General features: G+C 42.2%; 6 protein-coding genes across 10 annotated transcripts; 2 read left to right on the forward strand and 4 right to left on the reverse strand.

Annotated features, from left to right (window-relative positions):
* Positions 1 to 422: 422 nt before the first annotated feature.
* On the reverse strand, positions 423 to 7,364 carry LOC108053461 (venom protease). Of its 5 annotated transcripts, XM_044457886.1 has the most exons (7): positions 7,068 to 7,362; positions 5,445 to 5,614; positions 5,110 to 5,377; positions 4,221 to 4,614; positions 4,088 to 4,163; positions 3,327 to 3,853; positions 423 to 604 (listed from the first exon to the last, which is right to left on the reverse strand). In XM_044457886.1, the coding sequence occupies exons 1-7, from the start codon at positions 7,162 to 7,164 to the stop codon at positions 601 to 603; spliced, it is 1,536 nt and encodes a 511-aa protein (XP_044313821.1). In that variant the 5' UTR covers positions 7,165 to 7,362; the 3' UTR covers positions 423 to 600. The 5 variants fall into 5 exon arrangements, with proteins under 5 accessions (XP_044313821.1, XP_044313822.1, XP_044313824.1 ...); XM_044457887.1 differs by lacking the exons at positions 3,327 to 3,853; positions 4,088 to 4,163 and adding an exon at positions 1,579 to 1,654 and having other exon boundaries at positions 423 to 1,125; positions 7,068 to 7,364; XM_044457885.1 differs by lacking the exon at positions 423 to 604 and having other exon boundaries at positions 3,125 to 3,853.
* A 2,039-nt stretch (positions 7,365 to 9,403) lies between these two features.
* LOC108044311 (proclotting enzyme) lies at positions 9,404 to 12,616 on the reverse strand. The gene is made up of 7 exons (XM_017123288.2): positions 12,043 to 12,616; positions 11,675 to 11,832; positions 10,950 to 11,232; positions 10,534 to 10,830; positions 10,070 to 10,281; positions 9,938 to 10,009; positions 9,404 to 9,719 (listed from the first exon to the last, which is right to left on the reverse strand). Exons 1-7 carry the CDS (start codon positions 12,614 to 12,616, stop codon positions 9,579 to 9,581), a joined length of 1,737 nt encoding a protein of 578 aa, XP_016978777.2. The 3' UTR covers positions 9,404 to 9,578.
* Positions 12,617 to 13,914: 1,298 nt separating this feature from the next.
* Positions 13,915 to 14,466, reverse strand: LOC108044329 (adipokinetic hormone). Its single transcript, XM_017123316.1, has 2 exons — positions 14,338 to 14,466; positions 13,915 to 14,269 (listed from the first exon to the last, which is right to left on the reverse strand). Exons 1-2 carry the CDS (start codon positions 14,404 to 14,406, stop codon positions 14,099 to 14,101), a joined length of 240 nt encoding a protein of 79 aa, XP_016978805.1. The 5' UTR covers positions 14,407 to 14,466; the 3' UTR covers positions 13,915 to 14,098.
* A 114-nt stretch (positions 14,467 to 14,580) lies between these two features.
* Positions 14,581 to 16,849, reverse strand: LOC108044328 (ras-like protein 2). Its single transcript, XM_017123315.1, has 3 exons — positions 16,678 to 16,849; positions 16,007 to 16,094; positions 14,581 to 15,949 (listed from the first exon to the last, which is right to left on the reverse strand). The coding sequence occupies exons 1-3, from the start codon at positions 16,756 to 16,758 to the stop codon at positions 15,540 to 15,542; spliced, it is 579 nt and encodes a 192-aa protein (XP_016978804.1). The 5' UTR covers positions 16,759 to 16,849; the 3' UTR covers positions 14,581 to 15,539.
* A 657-nt stretch (positions 16,850 to 17,506) lies between these two features.
* Positions 17,507 to 19,669, forward strand: LOC108044323 (protein ROP). Its single transcript, XM_017123311.2, has one exon. The coding sequence runs from the start codon at positions 17,697 to 17,699 to the stop codon at positions 19,491 to 19,493; it is 1,797 nt and encodes a 598-aa protein (XP_016978800.1). The 5' UTR covers positions 17,507 to 17,696; the 3' UTR covers positions 19,494 to 19,669.
* Positions 19,670 to 20,332: 663 nt separating this feature from the next.
* Positions 20,333 to 21,543, forward strand: LOC108044324 (replication factor C subunit 2). The gene is made up of 2 exons (XM_017123312.2): positions 20,333 to 20,594; positions 20,647 to 21,543. Exons 1-2 carry the CDS (start codon positions 20,430 to 20,432, stop codon positions 21,475 to 21,477), a joined length of 996 nt encoding a protein of 331 aa, XP_016978801.1. The 5' UTR covers positions 20,333 to 20,429; the 3' UTR covers positions 21,478 to 21,543.
* The last annotated feature ends 247 nt before the right edge of the window (positions 21,544 to 21,790 follow it).

Here is a 21,790-nt window from a genome sequence, read left to right on the forward strand (position 1 = left end):
GAGGAAGGTAACCCTTTGTTCCCCTCCTGGAGATGGCGCCCAAGTGATACCTTCAGCGTTGGTCTACAAAGAGGCAGGCATTCTCTCCTGCCATGAGTTATGCAAATCCGCTTGTGGCTGCCGAAGCAATTACAATGCAGTTCATGTCCAGGGACGCAAGCTGCCTTCTTACCCCGCATTTACATACAACCCCTTTTGTCCCAAGACGCGATCATTACCAGAATGATTGATGGGCGTCTTGCGCTTGATTTGCATAAGATGCTGTAACCCTTAGAGGGATCCTGCTGCTTGCAGGCATAGTATTCAGGGATTAGACATCCTGAGAACAAAGCCAGGAGTGTCAATATTTGCACTCAAGGTTTTCCTAAAATATTAGAATTTTCTGGCCCAATTAAATATAGTTTCAGCTAATAAAGCATGAGTTAAATTTCGATTATTTTATTTAAATAAACCAAGTCCCATAAATAAGATGTATCTTGCATTTTAAGTTAATACATTTTTTTTAAAGCAAAATAAGTCATTCGTATTTACTGAAAATACCTGTAACAGGATGTGTTTCCGAGCCTATACACTTCATATGACCTTAGTTGCGATGGCAACTTAGGGCGTCTGTTGGACCTGTTGGATGATCCAGTCCATGAAGTACTGTGTGCTGGAGTAAACGCCGGGCACGTTTGGCCGGGCACATCCGATGCCGTAGGACTTCACTCCGATAAGGTAGAAACGCAGTTGGTCCTGGTACTGTTCCGGCATCATCAGTGGTGTACCGCCCTGGCACATATCCTTGTCGCCCGACAAATCTCCGGCGCAGATGACGGCACTGTCGAACTGATCGGCCGAGAAGTAGCGGCGCTCTTTCGCGTAGGTTTCGCGGCACACATCGTTCCCGTGGATTGGAATTTGGAGTTCTTGGAGCACTTTAGCCGACCCACCGCCCTCCATCGTCATGCCCCATCCAGCGACAAAGGGCGTGTAGCCCACGTAGGACTTCTGGCGCAGAATGGCAGTGGGCGGCAGACAGATGGGCGCGATCTTGTTCTCCACGAACTCCACATTTTGCTCCAAGTACAGGATGGCCATGTCACTGCGACCGTTCCGGCGATTGTACTCTGGATGGGCCACGTACTGACAGGAAAAATTGGAGGTTGTTATTATGATAAAGTAACGGAAAAATCTTTAAGGTGGGTTTTTATCTCCTAAACAAAGAGCTTAGTCTTTAATGAATCTAATAGCCTTGAAACAATTAAAACCAATAATAATAAAATCAGAGCACACTTTTTGGATGCGGAGTTCACCGAACACATAAGCAAGAATCTCAATGACCCTAACATATATTGGGGTCATTGAGATGTTATCTTAATTTCCCACTAATATTTGGTATATAGTCCAGGTAGATATATGAAAATTGAATGTTTTCTTTTTATGTAAAAAAAAACTTTCACTAAATAACAATAATTACTGCTTAAAGGTAAATTAAATATAGACTCTTTAAATCGTTCAATAGAAGATTAAGTCTTATATTAAATCATATTACATTATTTTGGAAATTCTGCGATTTTCTTCTGCAACTTGACTTACCTTTGCAATTTTAATATCCACATGGGTAGTCTCCGTGTCCGTCGACAGGTCATGTTCTCCCAAACGGACAAATTGGCTGGAAAACAAAAGATCTTGTTAGAGCAGGAATCATTAAGCGGAGACTTGGACTCACAGATCATCCCTGATGCAGTGGGCAGCAGTGAGTACGTGTCTGGCGGTGATCAGGGTTCCTCCGCACTTAAACGGGGATGAGGAGGCGTCATCATATCCTAGAAGTGCTATCCATGGCCACGCCCCCGCGCGTCTAGCCTCTCCGCCTAAGAACTTCTTGAAAATTCCAAACGCAGAGCCACATCCCTCCTCCACGTTGACCAGCCGTCGAGGCACTTCGTCCGATTTCTTGGACAGATCGGGAGCCGGCGTGGTGACCGTCTGTCCTTTGGGACAGCACACCTGAGTGCCCTGGCTGCCACAAACATTTCTGGAGGCACGAAGAAAATTGGCAAAGGTTTCGTTTTGTTGCTTCACCCGCAACTCATTCAACAGTGAAGCACATTTCTCAAGTTCTAAATGAAATATAAATATGTATGTAAATACATATTTTTATTATTTTAAAACAAGTTTGTTATGTGCTTTTAATCGTTAAGCGTAACGCAAAGAAAACTCACCAACGCAATTTCCGGGTTTGGCGTCTGGTCCTCGGCATAAGGATCCCTGTTGATCCACCAATGGTGCGGATGAGGTAACCGGAATGGGAGCTGGGGAGGTCATCGGTTTTGGCGTGGGTCTCAGGAAAAGATTATCGACCACGGAAGAAAGGTTTCGAAAGTCACTTTGATCAGTTGGAAAATCGAAAGACTTAGGCAACGAACTTGCTATCGAACCTAAAGATGTTAGAGACATAGGAAAATCTAAATTTTGACCATTTGAGGTTAATGGGCCATCGATGTTAATGATTAAATTCCGAAGCGTTATTACTAAAAATAGTTTACTTAGATTTCTACACAGATATAGATCTGACTACCTTGCCTGCGCTGATTGGACTGGGACTCAGTGGGTTTGGAGAGGAGTACGAGGGGCAGGAGTGCAATCACAGCAGTGACACAGCAAATCGACTTCATGGCGAGATCGATCTATTATATATACGTATTTATCCGTGATATCGGGAACGGCGCGATGTTCACTGTCCGACAGGCTTAATAAAACTGAAATTTTAGAGCAACGGAAAACCGGAGCCGCGGAAGCTTCTTCGGAGAATGCCAAGTGTCTCTTTCCTACAGGGGTATATATGAAGTTTCCTTATCGGATCTGCCGATCTATAGCTCTCTAGTAAGATCTCTCGCCAGAAAACTTGATGCAATGTGAATGGGGCTCACATCGCTGATTGCTTTCCAAGCACATTAATCAAGGTATAAAATGCTCCGAACTTGCACACTCGGATTAGGAAATGATTTTTACAGACCAGACGGTTTGAAAATAAAAACCAACAGACAATTAAAAAAAATATCAACTACCTTCACTGCGTTGCAAACTTTTGACTGAAATTATAATACCCTCTGCAAGAGTATACAAATTTGAATAAACGTTTTTTCTTTGTAAATGAATTTATTTGTGATTCAAGCTTTTTTTAAATAATGTAAACCTGTTTTGTTAACAACTTAAAATCGATATCAGATCTTAAATCAATCGTTTTATTCTGATTACAGAGTTAATTTGATTACACATTAATTTAGTTTAATCTAGGGACCTTATGACCTAAGTGCAACAAGTGGGCGATGGCAACTTAGGGCGTCTGTTGGACCTGTTGGATGATCCAGTCCATGAAGTACTGTGTGCTGGAGTAAACGCCGGGCACGTTTGGCCGGGCACATCCGATGCCGTAGGACACAACGCCGATAAGGTAGAAGTGCTGTTTGTTCTGGTACTGCTCCGGCACCATCAGTGGTCCGCCGGAGTCACCCTGGCACGTATCCTTGCCGCCGGAAAGGACTCCGGCGCAGATGACGGCACTGTCGAACTGATCGGCCGAGAAGTAGCGCTTCTCTTTCGCATAGCTTTGGCGGCACACCTCGTTATCGTAAATGGGAATCTGAAGTTCATTGAGCTTGCTGGCCGACTCACCGCCCTCCATCGTCTTGCCCCATCCGGCGACGAAGGGCATGTAGCCCACGTAGGATTTCTGGCGCAGATTGGCAGTGTGCGGCAGACAGATGGGCGCGATCTTGTTCGCCACGAACTGCACATTTCGCTCCAAGTACAGGATGGCCATGTCACTGCGTCCGTTTTTGCGATTGTACTCCGGATGGGCCACGTACTGTAGGGAAAAATTTGAGATTATTATAACCTGGCACTCGGCTTAGTTCTCAATAGAAAATATTGTAAAAAAAAGTGTGTTACAAGAATTTGTTCTGAAACCAGATAAATATTGGTACATAGTTATAAAATCGAATTTTATCGCTTTTAAAACTAATACAGACTTTCAATTAAAATTGAAATAAATATCCTTAAATATAAAATTTTACATTTTTCATCTTTAACTTTCACTTACCCTAGCTATGTTAATATCCACATGAGCAGTCTCCGTGTCCGTGGACAGGTCATGTTCTCCCAATCGCACAAATTGTCTGGAAAACAAAAGATCTTGTTAAAGCCGGAATCAATAAGAGGAGACTTGGACTCACAGATCATCCCTGATGCAGTGGGCAGCAGTGAGTACGTGTCTGGCGGTGATCAGGGTTCCTCCGCACTTAAACGGCGATGAGGAGGCGTCATCATATGCAAGAAGCGCGATCCATGGCCACGCCCCCGCGCGGCTCACCTCACCGCCCACGATTTTCTTGTAATATCCGACCGTATAGCCACATCCCTCCTCCACATTGAGCAGCCGTCGAGGCACTTCGTCCGTGTTCTTGGGCAGAACGGGAGCCGGAGTGGTGACCGTCTGTCCGTTGGGGCAGCACACCTGGGTGCCCTGGCTGCCACAAACCACCCTGGAGGCACGCAGGAAATTGGCAAAGGTCTCGTCCCGCTGCTTCACCCGCAACTCATTCAACAGCGCAGCACATTCCTTGAGTTCTAAATGGGGTATATAATTAGTTTCGATTTGCTAATATTACTAATAATAATTACTAATTTCCAAAGAACATAGCTTGGAAACACACACATGAATCTACTTTTATTTTATTCTTACTTTTATTCTCTGTTTAAGCCTCAGGGGTAAAAATGTTAGTTCCCTTTGACCTAGGAAAAATATTTAATTTTTTTCATCTTCATTATTAATATCAGCCTACAACTAAAGCTCTTTATTTGATTATCCATATGAATTTCTTTAATTTACATATACAATATTAATACTTTCTGATTTAAAACAGGTTGAAAATAAGTGTACGGGTTTTCAAGGGTAATTGCTTTTTGTTTTGTTTTCTTTTCTCAAACAAAGTGTAATTTGAACGCAAGCAAAGGATATTAAAAATAAAATCACAAAGTTGATAGCAAAAACGTGTATGCATATATTGAATAAAAAATCTGTACTTCTAAATTTAAATTAAGCGTTCCGCAAAGTTTACTCACCAACACAGTTTCCGGGTTTGGTGTCTGGTCCTCGGCACGAGGGTCCCCGTAGGTCCACCAAAGGTGCGGATGAGGTGATCCGGATGGGAGCTGGAGTGGTCGTCGTCGTCGTGGTCGTAGTAGTAGTTGGCCTTGGGGTGGGATTCACGAAGAAATTATCGGGCACTTCCGGCGGTGGCTGCGGACCCACGAATGAGTTCTCTGTGGGGAAGAAGGGGTTCGGGGGTCGCTCTGTGACCTGGTTATATCTGGGTTCTGTGCAGCAGATCTACGTAGGAGAAGCAGGGCAAAGCTTAGAAAGGATGGAAAGTGATGGGCGGAAGAAGGTTCCCTACCACCGGATCCCCGTTGATGTTGCGGGTGCCACAGCTGCGCTGCAGGGCGATCAAATAGCGCTGGGCCCGATCACTGTTGGTGGTCTGGAAGATGTTCACCACCTGGGGGCAGTAGGTCAGGGTCACGCAACTCCCGTAGTAGTTCTCGGGGGTGATGCAGTTCTGGCGAACTGGACGGAGAAAAAAATTGGGTCGTCATTGGTGAGCTTTTCTTTTACATTATCTACTTTATTCGATTGTGAGAAGCTTTAGTTTTTAATTAGTTATGATTTCCCCGAAACTATTAATATGAAAATTATCTTGGGATAACTTTACTGATAATATATATTTTAAATTTATTATTAGTTTGTGTTAAAATGAAATTATGATATATATATATATATATCAATGCTCTAATAACCAATTTAAATGTGTTTTAAATATTCTTTTTTGTGAGAAACTTAAATAAGAGAAAGTAACTACTTAACATCTTTGCAAGTTAACAAGATCTATAAATAGGGTTTAGCTTATGTTGATTTCACTAAAAATATTTAAATTCTTTTTCTAGGTGTTAAGCGGTTTGTCAAGTAGTCAAGCCTTCACTTCAATATGAGTCATTTATGGTAATGGGAATTTAGTTATGTTTCTTCACACGTCTAATTAGCAAGAACACAAAAACCTGAACAAAAAGCTCTGTTATTATACTTAACATTCACAAAAAAACATAACAATTAATTTTCTCTGCCTTATAAATGGTTTGTTTATATTCAAAGCAATCTGCTAGTTATATTTTTTGTTTGCTTTGCCTGTTCTGACATGAATGCCAAAATTAATCACTGAACTTAAAAAACAAAAAATTCGTTCTAATGTGATTCATGATTAGGTTAAGAAAAAATCTCAGAAACAAGTCTTTGCAAACGACAATGTAATTTTTGAAAGCAAAAGATCTATACAACAATTGATAAAGATTTAAGCTGACTGAAGATCTATAAAAAACGTATAACGCCTTTTTACTTTGTAATGACAACGAAATAAGCTGTAAAATAAACCTTATCTCAACGACTACTTGTTTAAGACATTCTAATGATCTTTGAAATCTCACATCGGCGTAACGACGGATGCCGGTCAAGCCAGTTATAGGTGTCTATATCTCAATTTTCACCAGTACCGGGCACCAAAACCAATACATCCCCGAAGGGAACGCCCCACGGGTAGTAAACACCTGACCGAGTCGGTGTCCGAAACAAAATCCGACCTTGGTGACTGGTTTTGCTGAACTGGAATTGAACTCGAACACAACTGGCCAAAATTCGGCTGTTCACACAATGGGATTATTATTTATTTTGCAGTTAATACAAATTGCCGCCTTTGGCCAGCTGTCAAATCGAAAGACTTGAGCAACGAACTTGCCATTGAACTTGAAGATGTTAGAGGTCTACGCGAGTCGACACTTCGATCATCTGGGTTAAACTCATTTAAATGCGTGCTGATGTGTTTATGGATTTGATTAAATTCCGAGATGCGTTGTTAATGGAACTGGTTTGTTGTTTGCTTAGATCAGTCGTAAAAGTTCTACACAGATATTAGATAGTTATAGATATGGCGAAGCGGAAAGCTCTCGACTAATTAAGTGGCTCTGACTACCTTGCCGGCGCTGATTGAACTGGGCATCGGTGGGTTTGGAGAGGAGTACGAGGGGCAGGAGTGTAATCACAGCACTAACACAGCACACCGACTTCATGGCGAGATCAAGATATTTTATATATTCGTATATATATCCGTGATATCGGGAACGAGGCGATGTTCACCGTCCGGCAGGCGTTATCAAACTGAAATTTTTGGAGAAACCGAGAACCGGAGCCGCGGAAGCTTCTTCGGAGATTGCCGTGTGTGTCTTTTCTGGTGGCCTGCGTGACCAAAGCGATCGCGTCTTCGATTCGGCTGAGCGATCGGAACCCCAGAGCCGAGCTTTATATGCAGTCCCCACATCGGATCTGCCGATCTATAGCTCTCTCGTAAGCTCGCTCGACGGGAAAGTGGCTGCAATGGAGAGCACTTCGCATGGGGTTCACATCGCTGATTGCTTTCCAAGCACACTAATCAAGGTGGAAAAGGCACCGAATTCACACATTCAGATTAGGAAATGATTTTTCCAACCCAGCCAGTCCCAAAATGGAAACGAATATTTATTGTTTTATAGCAGCCTAATAATATGGATCAGTGGGTGCGGTAATGATATAGGACACAGTCTAGCATTTGTACGAAATTGGGAATTTTCAATTAAGGCCTGAGTCAAATTGCTGACCTTGTGCTGCTCTCAATTTGTCATTGATCAAGTCCCGAGAATTCTGTGACTCAATTAGACGATCGTCTAAGCAAGAATGATAAATGCCATTAATCAAGGTAAATTAAAACGGATCCCGTTGACATGTCAATTGGAAATCGCTCAGCCAACTGACCAAAGACGCCGGCGACATTCTAGCGTAAATTCTATTTTAGCATCATGATTAGCATTCAGAAATATTCTCATACTTTTAGAATGTATTCGTATGCCAGTACCGTAAAAAGCTTTCGCTGATTATACAGATAGCAGCCTCCCATAAAGCATACGTAATTATTGAAATTACAGTGCGAATCAGTCACATTTATATTGCTTAAAATCTAATTCACAGAGAAATCAATAATCAGAAGGGTATAAATATTCAAAAGAAGACGATCTATAAAGTTTTAAGGCGACAACAAAGTAGTTTCATTCACAATTTGAATTCCAAAATGTTGTACGGGTAGCCCAACTACCCTAATTTAATATAACATATAGGCAAAAGTTATTGTAAGTTAGTGACTTTATTATTTTTAAATAAAATTACAAAGGAAATTGTATAAAATTAAGAGTCTGCAGATATTTAAATTAACCAACATTTTTGTAATATATTTTAGCCAATTTAGACTGTCTAAAGATCACTATAGAAATATTATTATTTTAATTCAAACAGAGAGGAAGAGTCCGAGATGTGACGCCACAGTCTGTGTGCATTATGCATCTGGTGTGCGATCACAGTTAAATCACACTTAATATACCCCACTAAAGCCTCCTCCGACTTGCTATATATTTATCAAAGAACTGGGGGCACTCAACCTGATTAGAATTCCGGGGAGCCACTGCCGAAAGCCAATTGGCATGCGATCGATGCAACTGCTAAGGCATAACAATAGCGATCGTTCTACTATAATGACTAATCCGGATCACTTGGCCATGCAATTCAGGTAGAAGCAGCAGGGGGCCGAAGTGAAGTGCGGGAAATTCCAGACCCTGAAGCCGAAGAATTGCTCTTTTAGGTTCCGGCTCTACAGTTTCATCAATGTTTTATATTATATCGCGAAGAATACTTCGTAGGAAATGTTCAATAAACTTGACTATGAAATGAACAAATAATGCTATAAGTTTAGTGATATAACCACGCAATTGGGCGGCTTATAGGTATAAAGTTGAATAAAAACCCGTTTTCTAATTACATTGACTTTAAGAAATATTAAAATAATGGGCGAACCTTGTGGTTATATCCCACCTTCTACAATAATTAAATTCTGATGACATATAATCGAATTTAAACAAACAAGTTTTGTAATTGATCCAACATGATTATAAAATAGCTTGAAGAACACAATAAATAATGTCGAATATGCAAAATAAACACACAAGCATAACAAATTATCCCAAAGTGCTTATATAAATATTCAAACAGAGATTGAGTTAACATAACATCGTTAGTTATTTTTAAATGGCAATATTAATGGTACCAATTAAAAATGGGTACTTACATTCAGCAGTTTCAAATATGTTGCATAAGATAAGATAAGATGATTGATGTAACAGTGAAATATTTAAATCGTTTGATTTATTTTCGTATTGAAAACAAGCCTGACAACAAAGTCCCAACAGGGGAAATAAAATCGATTGGGTGTAAATGATATACACAATTTAAGTAATATTCATTAAGCTTAAATCAAACAATAACATAAAACATGAAATTTATTGAGGAAATGCCGGTGGGTATGTGTATTTGGGATTTAGGATTATATTGCCGGTGTTTGTAAAGTGCTCTTAAATTGTATGACACATTAAGGTTATATATTCAAATTGGAATGTGTCATGTTCTAAGCCAATGAAAGGTGCTTTTTTATCCAAGGAACGTAGGAGGCGACTCGCGTGTAGACCCCGGGGAAATTGGGACGAGCACACTCATAGCCAAAGGAAACCAGGCCGAGTAAGTAGAACCTATAGACATTGACCTCCAGCTGGGGAATTAAGAAAAGAAGGGTTACAAAAATAAGCCATAAATTCCAAATTCTTATCTGCAAGTCATCGACATTTTCGTAAACCAACGAAATCACATTTGCGTCACGACGAGCATGGACAATTAGCGGGCGGTATTCACCAAACCACCTTGGAGACCGCGCTCAAGACTTGGCCAAAACAGGTTGGATGACTCACAGGTGAAGAGATTGTAACTGACCTGGGGCATCATGAGTGGTCCACCGGAATCCCCTTGACAGGCATCCACGCTCGAACTGCCCGCACACAACACCTGCAAAGGATTTATTAGGCCTGCCATTTCCTCTCGGGGATTCCCCTTCTTGATTCTCACCTTGTCGCTGAACTGGACGAACTGGAAGACGGACTTGTAGCTCTGCTCGCAGCTCTGCCGGGACACGATCGGCACCTGGGCATCCCGCAGCACCTGCGAAGTGGGTCCCTGGTGCTTCACTGCCCCCCAGCCGGCCACGAAGGGATTCATGCCCACGAAGTCCTGCTGCAGGAACTTGGCGGCCTCAGGCAGGCAAATGGGCGATATGTTACCTGGGAAGATGATATATTTATTTAAAACAAGCACTACTATACTATAATTTTGTCTGAAAAACATAGCTTAATTAATTTAAAAATATTAAATTACTCTAACTCGAATTCCTTAATATTAAAACAATGTAAATGTTTTGTTTTCATTGTTTTATATTGATATGTAAGGGATCCTTAGTCAACAAACAATATCTTACTTTAATATATATAATTTTTTGATTTTCTTTTATAACTTTTTTCTTAAGACTTTTTTACCTGGCAGAGGTGTTCCCACTCCGTTGAGCTCTATCAATGCTATGTCATTCGATATGGAGTTCAGATCGAAATGCTCGTGCACCACAGTTCTGCGGATTCGGAAGTCAATTGCTCCTGGTTCAGTGGGTTTGGAGAGGTCATGAGCTCCTAATCTAACCAAAGTGAGCATGGGATTGATGCAGTGCGCCGAGGTGACGACATAATGTGAATGGATCAAGCTGCCACCGCAAAGGAACTTCAGTGCATTCCTATTGGACTCCTCGAAGTAGCCCAATGCAGCTATCCAGGGATAGGCTCCTGGAGGAGATTTATGATAGAAAAATTTTGAGAAAGGGAAAAAAGTAAGTAGAAATTGGTAAATGTTTAAATATTATCTAAGTACCAAGTTCCTCATTGAGTAATTAACTATTAATTACCTTTGCGAGCTTCCATTCCTCCCACCACTCGATTGGAAGTGGCACCACTTATGCCACATCCAGTAGCCAATCGGGGAGTATTCTGTGCTGGTGGAGGAGGAGGTGGGTTGAAGCTGGGGCTCACTACCTGATTTAGAGGCGGAGTGGGCTGGAACACCATCGGAGTGGCAGTGGGGCCACCACTTAGTGGCGAGAAATGGAAAAAGCCGAAGGGTGCAGTGGTGCTCAGCAGCAGATCCTTCCTGCTCCTGGCATTCCCACTTCGATCCGAGGCGCAGCACACCTAAAAACGAAATAAATCCTAACTTTATAAGCCTCATATTTAATGGGAGAGGTTTTGGCTTTCACCTTTTCATCACTTTAATTTAGAAGCCTTAATTTGATTTAGTTTAACTAGTAATCAAATGTTTTTTAAATACAAACATATTATAAATAATCAGTTCTTCGTAAAAGCCAAATGTTCAAAAACAATTACAAATATTTCCGAATTGATATATTTTGAACTATTGAAAACAAGTGGCTAACTCAACGACAATGATAAATAATCAAATTTCTGAAATAAACGCCATTTAAAGCGTAGATTAAAATAATCATTTTGAATAATTTGGCAATTGACAAAAATATATGTGAAATTCAATTAAAAAGTTCAAATAAAAAACTCAACAATTATTTCTACTCAAATAAATCTTGTGAAAGTAAAAACCAAAATAAGTCTGGGAGATTACCATGAAAGTGGAGCCATCGAAGCCACATATGGACTGGCCCAGAAAAGTGTGGAACTCACTGCCCTGTCCCTGGTTTTGATACTCCTCCATGAGCTGGGGACAGGAGGTCAGGGGCAGGCAGTTTCCAGGCCGGGATCGGGCATCTTGGCAGGACTGGGCTGTAAGAGAATTTGGTGACAGGGGAGTAAAGGGATTTGTGTATGTCTCTAATGCCAATTTAGTTTGCCAATTCGTTCTGCTTTGGATTTTGTGATCGTTTTTATTTTTTGACTAATTTTGCGGTTAAATGCAATCGTTTTCTGTGCGTGGGGATAGGTGATATTGCTATTTGTTGGTGGTTAAGGGGTGATCTTAGTAGAGTATCCGACGTCTCCGGCGACGACGCCGCCTACGTCCGGGATTCAGCGGCATGAAGACCATCATATCCGAACCGATCTGAGGTCCCGTGGAGGAGAGCACCGGAGCATTCTGCTGCTGGCGAGGATCGATGCAGGGGCAATTGGGCAAGGGGCGCGCTCCGCCGGGCAGGCAAACCAACGGCTGCGATGGACACGTGGGCACCGGAACGGGCAGAGTGGTCCCAGCTGTACTGGTGGTGGTCACTCCCGTGGTGGAGGTCGTGGAAACGGTGGTGGTAGTGGTGGTACTGCTAGTAGTCGTGGTCAGAGGTGGGGTCACCGGCGGCTGGGGATTGGGCGGCGTGGGCTGGAACGTCGGGATCACTGCAGGTGTGGACGGAAGAGCGGGTTGAGGCGGAATTAGTGGACCAATCGGCTGGAGCGGCTGCGGCGGCGGCGGAAATGGTGGTCCCTGCGGCGGCGGCAGTGCGTAGATGGGATAGTAACCTGGCGGGTACAGCGGGCACCAGCCCTTGATGCTGGCCAGATAGGAAAGGAATGGCCAGAAGTACACCTTCACACAGAACTCGTCCAGGAGCACCATGTCCAGTCCGTAGCCGTAACCGTATCCGTTTATCCGTGATGTCTGCTCGGCCACCAGGTGGCAACTGTCCACAGAACTCTGGTTTTTCGGACAATTGCAGCTTAGCCAAGTGGAGCACGGCGGCCCATAATGATTATAATTCAATTGTATTTTAGTGGAGCACAATTATCCAAAGAGTCGTCTGAAATGCCCGAGCTCAGGAGCGGATCGAAGGCATATGGGGGGTCGAAATATAACCCTTTAAAACAATGTATATTTCTAACTAAGTTGCCAATTTTTAAGACCTTTTAACCCCTATTATAAATTATGCCAAAAATAAATTTCTGCTATATTTAATAATCAAAGATCCAATTGTTTTTTTTCGTAAGTCTAACCAAATTTTACCTTTACATTCAAATACATATTATTTAAAGATTAATTGTTTATACAAAAATAATGAAACACCAAATCGGTTCCATATCAAAATATTTGGAATGATGACTAAAGAACCTTATCGGCAAATGCAAAAATTTTAAATCATCAGGAAAAAACAAATGTAGCATATATTATGACCCATTACTCATATTATAAAGACCTCACTTTGTTGTAGTCGTAGAATTTAATAACCACCGGGAAATGCACATTTTTAAAAACTTAATTCTGTGCATTATTCAATCCCCTAATTGCAGTTCTCCAACGAATTTACACCGAAATGCATCGTTAATTCTGGGGGAATTAAAATAACTGGGCCAGTGGCGCTTGAAATCCGATTAAAATCATTTGGGGAGGTCTGTTCGAATCATTTGCTGGGTGTTAGATGGCGACCATAAAGGCCGACAGATGATGTGCTATGTGGGGAATTGTTTATGTTGACACATTAAATGGAATGACACGATCACATAACCCAAACAGATCTATTGGCACGATCTGGCTGTATTTTTAAACCGAATTGACTGGGGGAGATTAGGCAAAGAATTCACACAACTTACACTTGACGGACGAGAAAATGGAGAGGCCCAAAATAATTATTAGAAATGTATGAACTGTTGGGGAGCCAGAGATCGCGCACATTCTGATCCTATGAACTTCGCCGACGAACTGAACCCATGGGCCACTGACACACCGCAACTTAAGCGCCAATGGAGTGGGTGCAATCAAATGATTTAATTGTGGCAATTTTCAAAATCACATTAAATTTAATTGACAGCCACCACCGCTGTTTTTTTGAGGGATGAACTTGAAAAGGTTAAGGATGGGTGAAGCACCCACTGAGGTCAGGGATCTATCCAAAATTCCCCTTGGATATGAATACATCGGAATACATTTTGGATGCGCTTATTTATTGTTGGGAAAGAAAAGTTCCATTAAATCTAAATGCCGACTACGACTACCTTGATAACGTGGTGTATATATATATATGGGTATATATAGATAGTGTATGTGTGTGCGTGCTAGACATCGTCCGAGATCCGAATCGGGATCTGGATAGGATATAGCCTACTTCTACTCCCGGTGCTTGCAGTCGAGGAAGAGCTGGGCCTGCGATTGGACGAACCGAAAGATCTCGAGGAGCATCTCGTTGGAGGTCTTGCAGTTGCCTTGCTGGGATTCGAAAAAGGATCCAGGACCTGCTCCTCCAACCGATCGCTTTCCCCAGTCAGGCGAGAAAGTCAGCTGTCGATGGAGAGATATGATACAGATATTAAAAATTTGTTTTATATAACTTATATAGCTCAACTTACTTGACCCTGAACACAAGCCAGCAGCAGGAAAAGCACGGCGGCAATGAGGACTTCGCACTTGGGATTCATTGTGAGTTGTATGATGCTCAATGTCTGTTCTGCATGTTTTTATACCCCATCAGCTCCAAGAAGAACCATCTGGCAGTTAATTAAAACAACACTTCTAGGGATTCCTTGTATAATTAGTCCTTTTCGTCTGCTTCTTCAATTCCAACAATCGTCACCGTCATTAAAACATTCGTCTATGTGGAAGCGTTTGTGATTCTCCATGTGTTTATTAGAATTGCGCATATGTTTAATATTAAATATAATTATATATTTATTTATATACCATTAAATAATTTCGTTAAATTAAGCAGTGTATAAGAGTTAAACGAGATTGCGGTTTAAGCAACTGTTGCAATACATTTGGCGAACAATAAACCATAGAATTCGGCTGGGGACATGTACAAAAATATCGTTAAGTGAGTTGTGCGCCTGGCATCTGCCGATATAGTACAAAAATGTAGTGGGTGAAATACAGAGATTGATGTTTTAGCTTTCTACGCGCGAGAACGAGGCACTCTATTTGTTACAACAAAATCGGATTGTAAGCAGTTTATATATGTATACGTATATATTAGTAGTAAATAACAATACAAATTACAATAACACATTATTACGTTTTGGCTTAATCGAAACAAACGTTCTGGGTTTAGTTATTGCATTATAAAAACAAATGGCCTGCGAGCCATGATTGGTAATAATCATAGAAAACATTCGTCCTTAATTGTTGTCGTTTATCAACAAATAATATTACAAAAATATATGTAGAAATATATATATATATGTTATCCGTGTGAATCTGTTGTATATATCTAACTATGTTTCGTGTTCTGTTTGCATGTGGCGTTTTTAGTTTAATGTTTTTAGTTTTGAGTTTTCAGTTGTAAGTTTCTTCGTAGCTATTTGAAAGTGGCGAAGCTTATTCGATTCGTTCGTTGAATGCGGCATGCACCTGGGCAGGTAAGAAATGCACTTCGTTTGGGCTCGTTTACACGTTTGCGCGGTTACTGGTTTCGGGTTACTGGTTTATCGTCTTCTCAACGGAATTCAAAGCTCAGTCGACGCGTGTTTTTCAAAAAATTTGGTGTTATACTCGTTAAATGTTGACTCCTGCATCCGCTGCGGCATTCAGGAGATTGTCTGTGACGTGACCCGTTTTACATCAGGCAGCACTTCCTCTTGCCCTTCTTCTTGTAGGACTGCTCGATGAACGGACGCTCGGCAATCTGGAATTTGCGCACGATCCTCACCAGCTCGTGGAAGGCCTGATCGACGTTGATGCGCAGTTTGGCACTGCACTCGATGTAGGGCATCATCAGGGTGCGGCTCGTGTTCTGCGCCTCCTCCAAGGACACCTGCTGCTGCTGCTTCAGGTCGCACTTGTTGCCCACCATCAGCATGGGGAACTCGTCGCGATCCTTGACTCGCAGGATCTGGCGCTGGAACTTGGGGATCTCATCGAAGCTGGAATGATCGTTGAGCGCAAAGACGAGCAGGAAGCCTTCGCCGGAGCGCATGTACTGCTCTCGCATGGCACTGAACTCCTCCTGGCCAGCCGTGTCCAAAACTAGGATTTAATAAACATTAAGGTCGATCTGGGGACGGGTAATATAAGGAAACTCACTGTCCAATTTGGCTGGCACATCGTCGATGACGCACATCTTCGTGTATGAGTCTTCAATGGTGGGATCATAATCCGTGACGAAGTAGCTCTGTAAGATAAAGTATTTTTATTTTTATGTAAGAAATGTTGGGGACACAGAGTATTAGAAACTATATACGGAATTTGGTTGATATGTACAAGTAGCTCAAGAGAGGCGCGTTTATCACTCCGCCTTTGATTTGTTTACACACGTCACTTTTATCATCCACTATGCTCTATATATCTTCGGGAAAGGCTACAGCATATACACGAAAGATGTGCAGATGACGCAAATGACTAAAAATAAATGGAATCGGGCGGGCATTGTGGTCGTGACCATGGCACACACTCTCGGAATCGATCGGCACACCCAGAAAACTGGGGGCTAGCTACAACTCCCCAGGTTTCTTGACCACTGGATCTCCTCAAATGGAGATACACACGGGGGTGTGGCCTACGACGATGATAATGATGATCTCTGCCCGAAACTATGCACACGCATGTCCAAACACAGACGCACAAGTCGGTCGCTTGTTGCTTGTTTGTTGCTCTGGCCAAAACAAGGGCTGCCCCGCCTCCACCCCGCTCCCGTAGTTGATCCGCCCCTGTTGAAGGCGACGTCACCAGGGCATGGGCTGCTCCAGGGGCCTCACCTGGATGAACTGTATCGTTATCGCCGACTTTCCCACGCCGCCTCCTCCGACGACCACCAGTTTGTACGTTTGCATCTGCATTTCCGCGTTAATTTCGACCAGTTGGCCAGCTAAAAATTCTTTTATTTTCCTCAGCGACTTATGCAGTGTGACCGATGATGGGTTACTGAAAATATACCACAAAGACGCATCAGCGCGGACGCGAACCTGGGAGTCAACTTAAAAAAAATTATCTTTCGTTTCTAAAAGTCAAATATTTATTTAACATACATTTGCATAAGTTTAGATTGCACCAAACATTTAAATTACTTTTGCATAATTTTGAATTACATCCAATAAATATGTGAGTAAATAGATTAATTGTCGTGATCCCAAACACTACATATATTTAATTCAAATTTTTTAAAACTTTCGGCATTGTGTTTTTAAAGTCGTTGCAGTTAAGCTCCCATCATTTTATACAAATAAATAAATATTTTCAAATATGACTTCTAATTATTTAACATAAGTAAAGTTGTCGATTGTCGCCGCTATATTAAAGTAAAGAATTTTTTTAAAATAAATATTTGTATGTGATTTATGTGGATTTTTTGCTAGAAGAACAAGCTTTTAAAGAAGACTTCGTGTAACTGAATTTCTTTGGTTTTTAAGTTAATAAAATGTTTTTTCCTCATTTATTTTATTAAAAAAGTGTCAATGCAATCAAGCTAAAATAGAAGGATGATACACAAAATCTTATAATTTATTAAAGTTTGAAAGGCTTCTGTTAACTTAACAGCAGCGTAAAAATACTAAGTTATTGGTAAATGTTATCATTGACTCTGCACCATCTGGTCACACTGTGGTATAGTCATCAAACGAAAAAAAATACAGAAAATTGGCCAAGGAATAGATAAAATTCTTTAGGCCAAGAAAAGACACGAAAAAACAAAAAGACAAGTCCAGAAAACATATATTAACTCTTTGTGTGTTCATTATCGAGTTGCCTTTGCGCCCGTGACCAATAAAACGCAGTGAAAATGGCCTTGAAAGTGCTGGTGGGCCAGAAGCTGATGAACGAGGTGGTGAAGTATAAGCCTCCAGCCCCCAAGAAACAGGGCGTTACGTCGGCGGCGGCGGGGGCGGGTGGTATGGAATGGAGGGTTCTGGTGGTGGACAAGCTGGGTATGCGCATGGTCTCGGCGTGCACCAAAATGCACGAGATCAGCGCCGAGGGAATCACTCTGGTGGAGGACATCAACAAGAAGCGGGAGCCACTGCCCACAATGGACGCGATTTATTTGATCACCCCGTCCGATGAGTCAGTGCGTGGGTTGATTCGTGATTTCGAGAATCCCGCCAGGCCCATGTATCGCTATGCCCATGTTTTCTTCACGGAGGTCTGTCCCGAGGAGCTGTTCAACGATTTGTGCAAATCCTGTGCTGCCGGGAAGATCAAGACCTTGAAGGAGATTAATATCGCGTTTTTGCCCTACGAGTGTCAGGTATTTTCGCTGGACTCGCCGGACACCTTCCAGTGCCTGTATTCCCCGGCATTTGCCTCCATTAGGAGCAAGCACATCGAGCGGATTGCCGAGCAAATAGCCACTTTGTGTGCCACTCTGGGGGAATACCCCAATGTGCGTTACCGCAGTGATTGGGACAGGAATATTGACCTGGCTGCATCGGTGCAGCAGAAGCTGGATGCCTACAAGGCCGACGATGCCACCATGGGCGAGGGTCCGGAGAAGGCCCGCTCCCAGCTGCTGATCCTGGATCGTGGCTTCGACTGTGTGTCGCCACTTCTTCACGAGCTCACACTTCAGGCCATGGCCTACGATTTGCTACCCATCGTTAATGACGTCTATCGTTATACACCCGGACCCAACCAGCCGGATAAGGAGGTGTTACTCGACGAAAACGACGACTTGTGGGTGGAGCTGCGTCACGAGCACATTGCTGTCGTCTCCACCCAGGTGACTCAGAACCTGAAGAAGTTCACCGACTCGAAGCGCATGGGTTCGGCCGACAAGTCATCGATGCGCGATCTGTCGCAGATGATCAAGAAGATGCCGCAGTATCAAAAGGAGCTGTCCAAGTACTCCACCCACTTGCATTTGGCCGAGGACTGCATGAAGTCCTATCAGAACTATGTGGACAAGCTGTGCCGCGTGGAGCAGGATCTGGCCATGGGCACTGATGCCGAGGGCGAGAAGATCAAGGACCATATGCGCAATATTGTGCCTATTTTGCTGGATGCCAATGTCTCGAACTACGATAAAGTCCGCATTATTGCGCTCTATGTGATGATCAAGAACGGAATTTCAGAGGAGAACCTAACAAAGCTCTTCACACATGCCCAGCTGTCGCCCAAGGATCAGGATATGGTTCGTAATCTTAGTTGTTTGGGCATCAATGTCATTGCAGATTCACGCAAGAAGGTGTACTCGGTGCCGCGCAAGGAGCGCACCACCGAAAGCACCTATCAGATGTCTCGCTGGACCCCGGTGATCAAAGATATCATGGAGGATTGCATAGAGGATAAGCTGGATTCCCGTCACTTCCCATTCCTCGAGGGCAGGGCCCAGAATACCAATTATCATGCCCCGACCAGTGCCCGATATGGTCACTGGCACAAGGACAAGGGACAGGCGCAGGTGAAGAACGTACCCAGGCTCATTGTCTTCATCGTGGGCGGCGTCAGTATGTCCGAGATGCGATGTGCCTATGAGGTAACCAATGCGGTGCGCAACTGGGAGGTCCTTGTCGGATCTTCACACGTCCTGTCGCCCGAAATCTTTCTCAGCGACTTGGGCAGTCTCTCGAAGGAGGACTAAATACTTATTGGATCATATTCTTGTTAACGATTTTGTCACATTTATCGTGTTTAAAAATAGTTTGTTATTCCTTACCGAAGGTTCAAAATGATTCCTTAAGAAATTATTATACTAATTACATATTGCAATATAAATATAAAAATATAATACATAAATTATATACGCATTACATAATATATTACAAATTATATAGTATTTTATTCTTAGCCGAATATAAATAAATATTAACTTCAATAATACGAGTAGTATTATTTCAATTAAGCCCCTATACTGGCTCTTATACTGTAGCATGATAATTAGAAAATAAAACTGGACACGGATTTCACAGCACCATAAAATATTCATCTCGGATTACTACAAAATCCGAACATAGTCAAATTGAAAAACAAATTATGGATGAGCCTGAATGAAAATATATATGCATATTCGGCAAAATGACATCAACAAATATTTAAATGTTAACATTAAATATAAAAAATTAAACCAAATTGTCTATAAACCATATACTTTACAAAAACGTTTGATATTTTGAAAGTGTTTCAAAATCAGTATGTATTTGGTATAATTCGAACTATATTTAAATGCAAGTTCAAATTTTTCGCACCCGAGGCATCTCAATGTATTGTAATTTCTTCAATACCCAATAAAGCTTATCAAAAAAAATCAAATTGTTTCTAAATTCTAAATTAATCTGTAAATCATATTCTCCATTGGAAGTACAACTTTTGAAAAATATCTAATGAATCAAAAACCTGATTTAAAAATTGTCCAATAAACGTTACAAATACTTAATAACGAAAATCGATGAAAAGTTTGAAATTATACTATTAAAAATACCAAGCACTCGTATTTTGGCGCCCATGGTACGGTCACACTATAGCCCCACGCCATTGCTTAAATTTGTTTGTCTCTGCAAATTTGCAAATCTGATTAAAAATGCCGGAAGAAACCGAGATTGCGGTAGACGATAAGCGTAGTCACTTGCCCTGGATCGAGAAGTATCGTCCAGTGAAGTTCAAGGAGATTGTGGGCAACGAGGATACGGTGGCTCGATTATCTGTTTTTGCCACCCAGGGCAATGCACCTAATATCATCATTGCGGTGAGTTATTAAGTATTTTAATTAAATATGGAGTAATCATTCTGGTATATAGGGTCCTCCTGGCGTGGGCAAGACCACCACCATCCAGTGCCTGGCGAGGATTCTCCTGGGAGAGAGCTATAAAGAGGCTGTTCTCGAGCTAAATGCCTCTAATGAGCGAGGAATCGATGTGGTGCGCAACAAGATCAAGATGTTTGCCCAGCAAAAGGTGACATTACCACGCGGCAGGCATAAGATCGTGATCCTAGATGAGGCGGACAGCATGACGGAGGGTGCCCAACAGGCCCTCCGCCGCACGATGGAGATCTACAGCAACACCACACGATTCGCCCTGGCCTGCAACACCAGTGAGAAGATCATCGAACCCATCCAATCCCGCTGCGCCATGTTGAGATTCACCAAACTATCCGATGCCCAGGTCCTGGCCAAGCTCATCGAGGTGGCCAAGTGGGAGAAGCTCAACTATACGGAGGATGGACTTGAGGCTATTGTCTTTACTGCCCAAGGAGACATGCGACAGGGTCTGAACAATCTGCAGTCCACCGCCCAGGGATTCGGCGATATCAATGCGGAGAACGTGTTCAAGGTCTGTGATGAGCCACATCCCAAGCTTCTGGAGGAGATGATCCACCACTGTGCGGCCAACGATATCCACAAGGCCTACAAGATTCTGGCCAAATTGTGGAAGCTAGGATACTCGCCGGAGGACATCATTGGGAACATATTCCGCGTCTGCAAGCGCGTCAACATCGACGAGCATCTGAAGCTGGACTTTATCCGGGAAATTGGCATCACCCACATGAAGATCGTCGATGGAATCAATTCCTTGCTGCAGCTCACCGCCCTTCTGGCCAAACTCTGCATAGCTGCTGAGAAGCATTAACTTGTATTTAAAACTTGTATAGGGTCCTTAGTATATCGTCGTTACTGAATAAATTTCTGGAAAGAATTTTGGCTGAGGTGTTTAATGAAGAAAAATAAATCTTAAGAATTTAATGTTATTTTGAAATGGCAAAAGCATTAAACTATAACTCATTTTTTAATTTAAAGGTAACAGACTATTGACAACTCTGGTTGAGTTCTAAAAATGTACCGCCCATTAAAAAAAAACGAAATTAATTATTTAGTACCCCGAGTAGCACCGTTCAATTTATTAGTTAATTTTTAAAAACAAATAAATTTAATAAATAGTATAA

This window comes from Drosophila rhopaloa, unplaced genomic scaffold, assembly GCF_018152115.1.
Source record: "Drosophila rhopaloa isolate 14029-0021.01 unplaced genomic scaffold, ASM1815211v1 contig_163, whole genome shotgun sequence".
In the NCBI taxonomy this organism is placed as follows: Eukaryota; Metazoa; Arthropoda; class Insecta; order Diptera; family Drosophilidae; genus Drosophila; species Drosophila rhopaloa.

Coding starts and splice junctions, on each gene's coding strand:
- LOC108053461 (XM_044457886.1), bottom strand. CDS start 7,164: ATGAAGTCGGTGTGCTGTGTTAGTGCTGTGATTACACTCCTGCCCCTC. Junction 5,378..5,444: donor ACATCAACGGGGATCCGGTG/GTAGGGAACCTT, acceptor TCTCCTACGTAG/ATCTGCTGCACAGAACCCAG. Junction 3,854..4,087: donor TGGATATTAACATAGCTAGG/GTAAGTGAAAGT, acceptor TTTTCCCTACAG/TACGTGGCCCATCCGGAGTA.
- LOC108044311 (XM_017123288.2), bottom strand. CDS start 12,616: ATGGTGCTCCTGGACGAGTTCTGTGTGAAGGTGTACTTCTGGCCATTC. Junction 11,833..12,042: donor GCGGCGTCGTCGCCGGAGAC/GTCGGATACTCT, acceptor ATTCTCTTACAG/CCCAGTCCTGCCAAGATGCC. Junction 10,831..10,949: donor AGGAATGGAAGCTCGCAAAG/GTAATTAATAGT, acceptor AATCTCCTCCAG/GAGCCTATCCCTGGATAGCT.
- LOC108044329 (XM_017123316.1), bottom strand. CDS start 14,406: ATGAATCCCAAGTGCGAAGTCCTCATTGCCGCCGTGCTTTTCCTGCTG. Junction 14,270..14,337: donor TGGCTTGTGTTCAGGGTCAA/GTAAGTTGAGCT, acceptor CTCCATCGACAG/CTGACTTTCTCGCCTGACTG.
- LOC108044328 (XM_017123315.1), bottom strand. CDS start 16,758: ATGCAGATGCAAACGTACAAACTGGTGGTCGTCGGAGGAGGCGGCGTG. Junction 16,095..16,677: donor TAACGATACAGTTCATCCAG/GTGAGGCCCCTG, acceptor TTTATCTTACAG/AGCTACTTCGTCACGGATTA. Junction 15,950..16,006: donor TGTGCCAGCCAAATTGGACA/GTGAGTTTCCTT, acceptor ATTAAATCCTAG/TTTTGGACACGGCTGGCCAG.
- LOC108044323 (XM_017123311.2), top strand. CDS start 17,697: ATGGCCTTGAAAGTGCTGGTGGGCCAGAAGCTGATGAACGAGGTGGTG.
- LOC108044324 (XM_017123312.2), top strand. CDS start 20,430: ATGCCGGAAGAAACCGAGATTGCGGTAGACGATAAGCGTAGTCACTTG. Junction 20,595..20,646: donor CACCTAATATCATCATTGCG/GTGAGTTATTAA, acceptor TCTGGTATATAG/GGTCCTCCTGGCGTGGGCAA.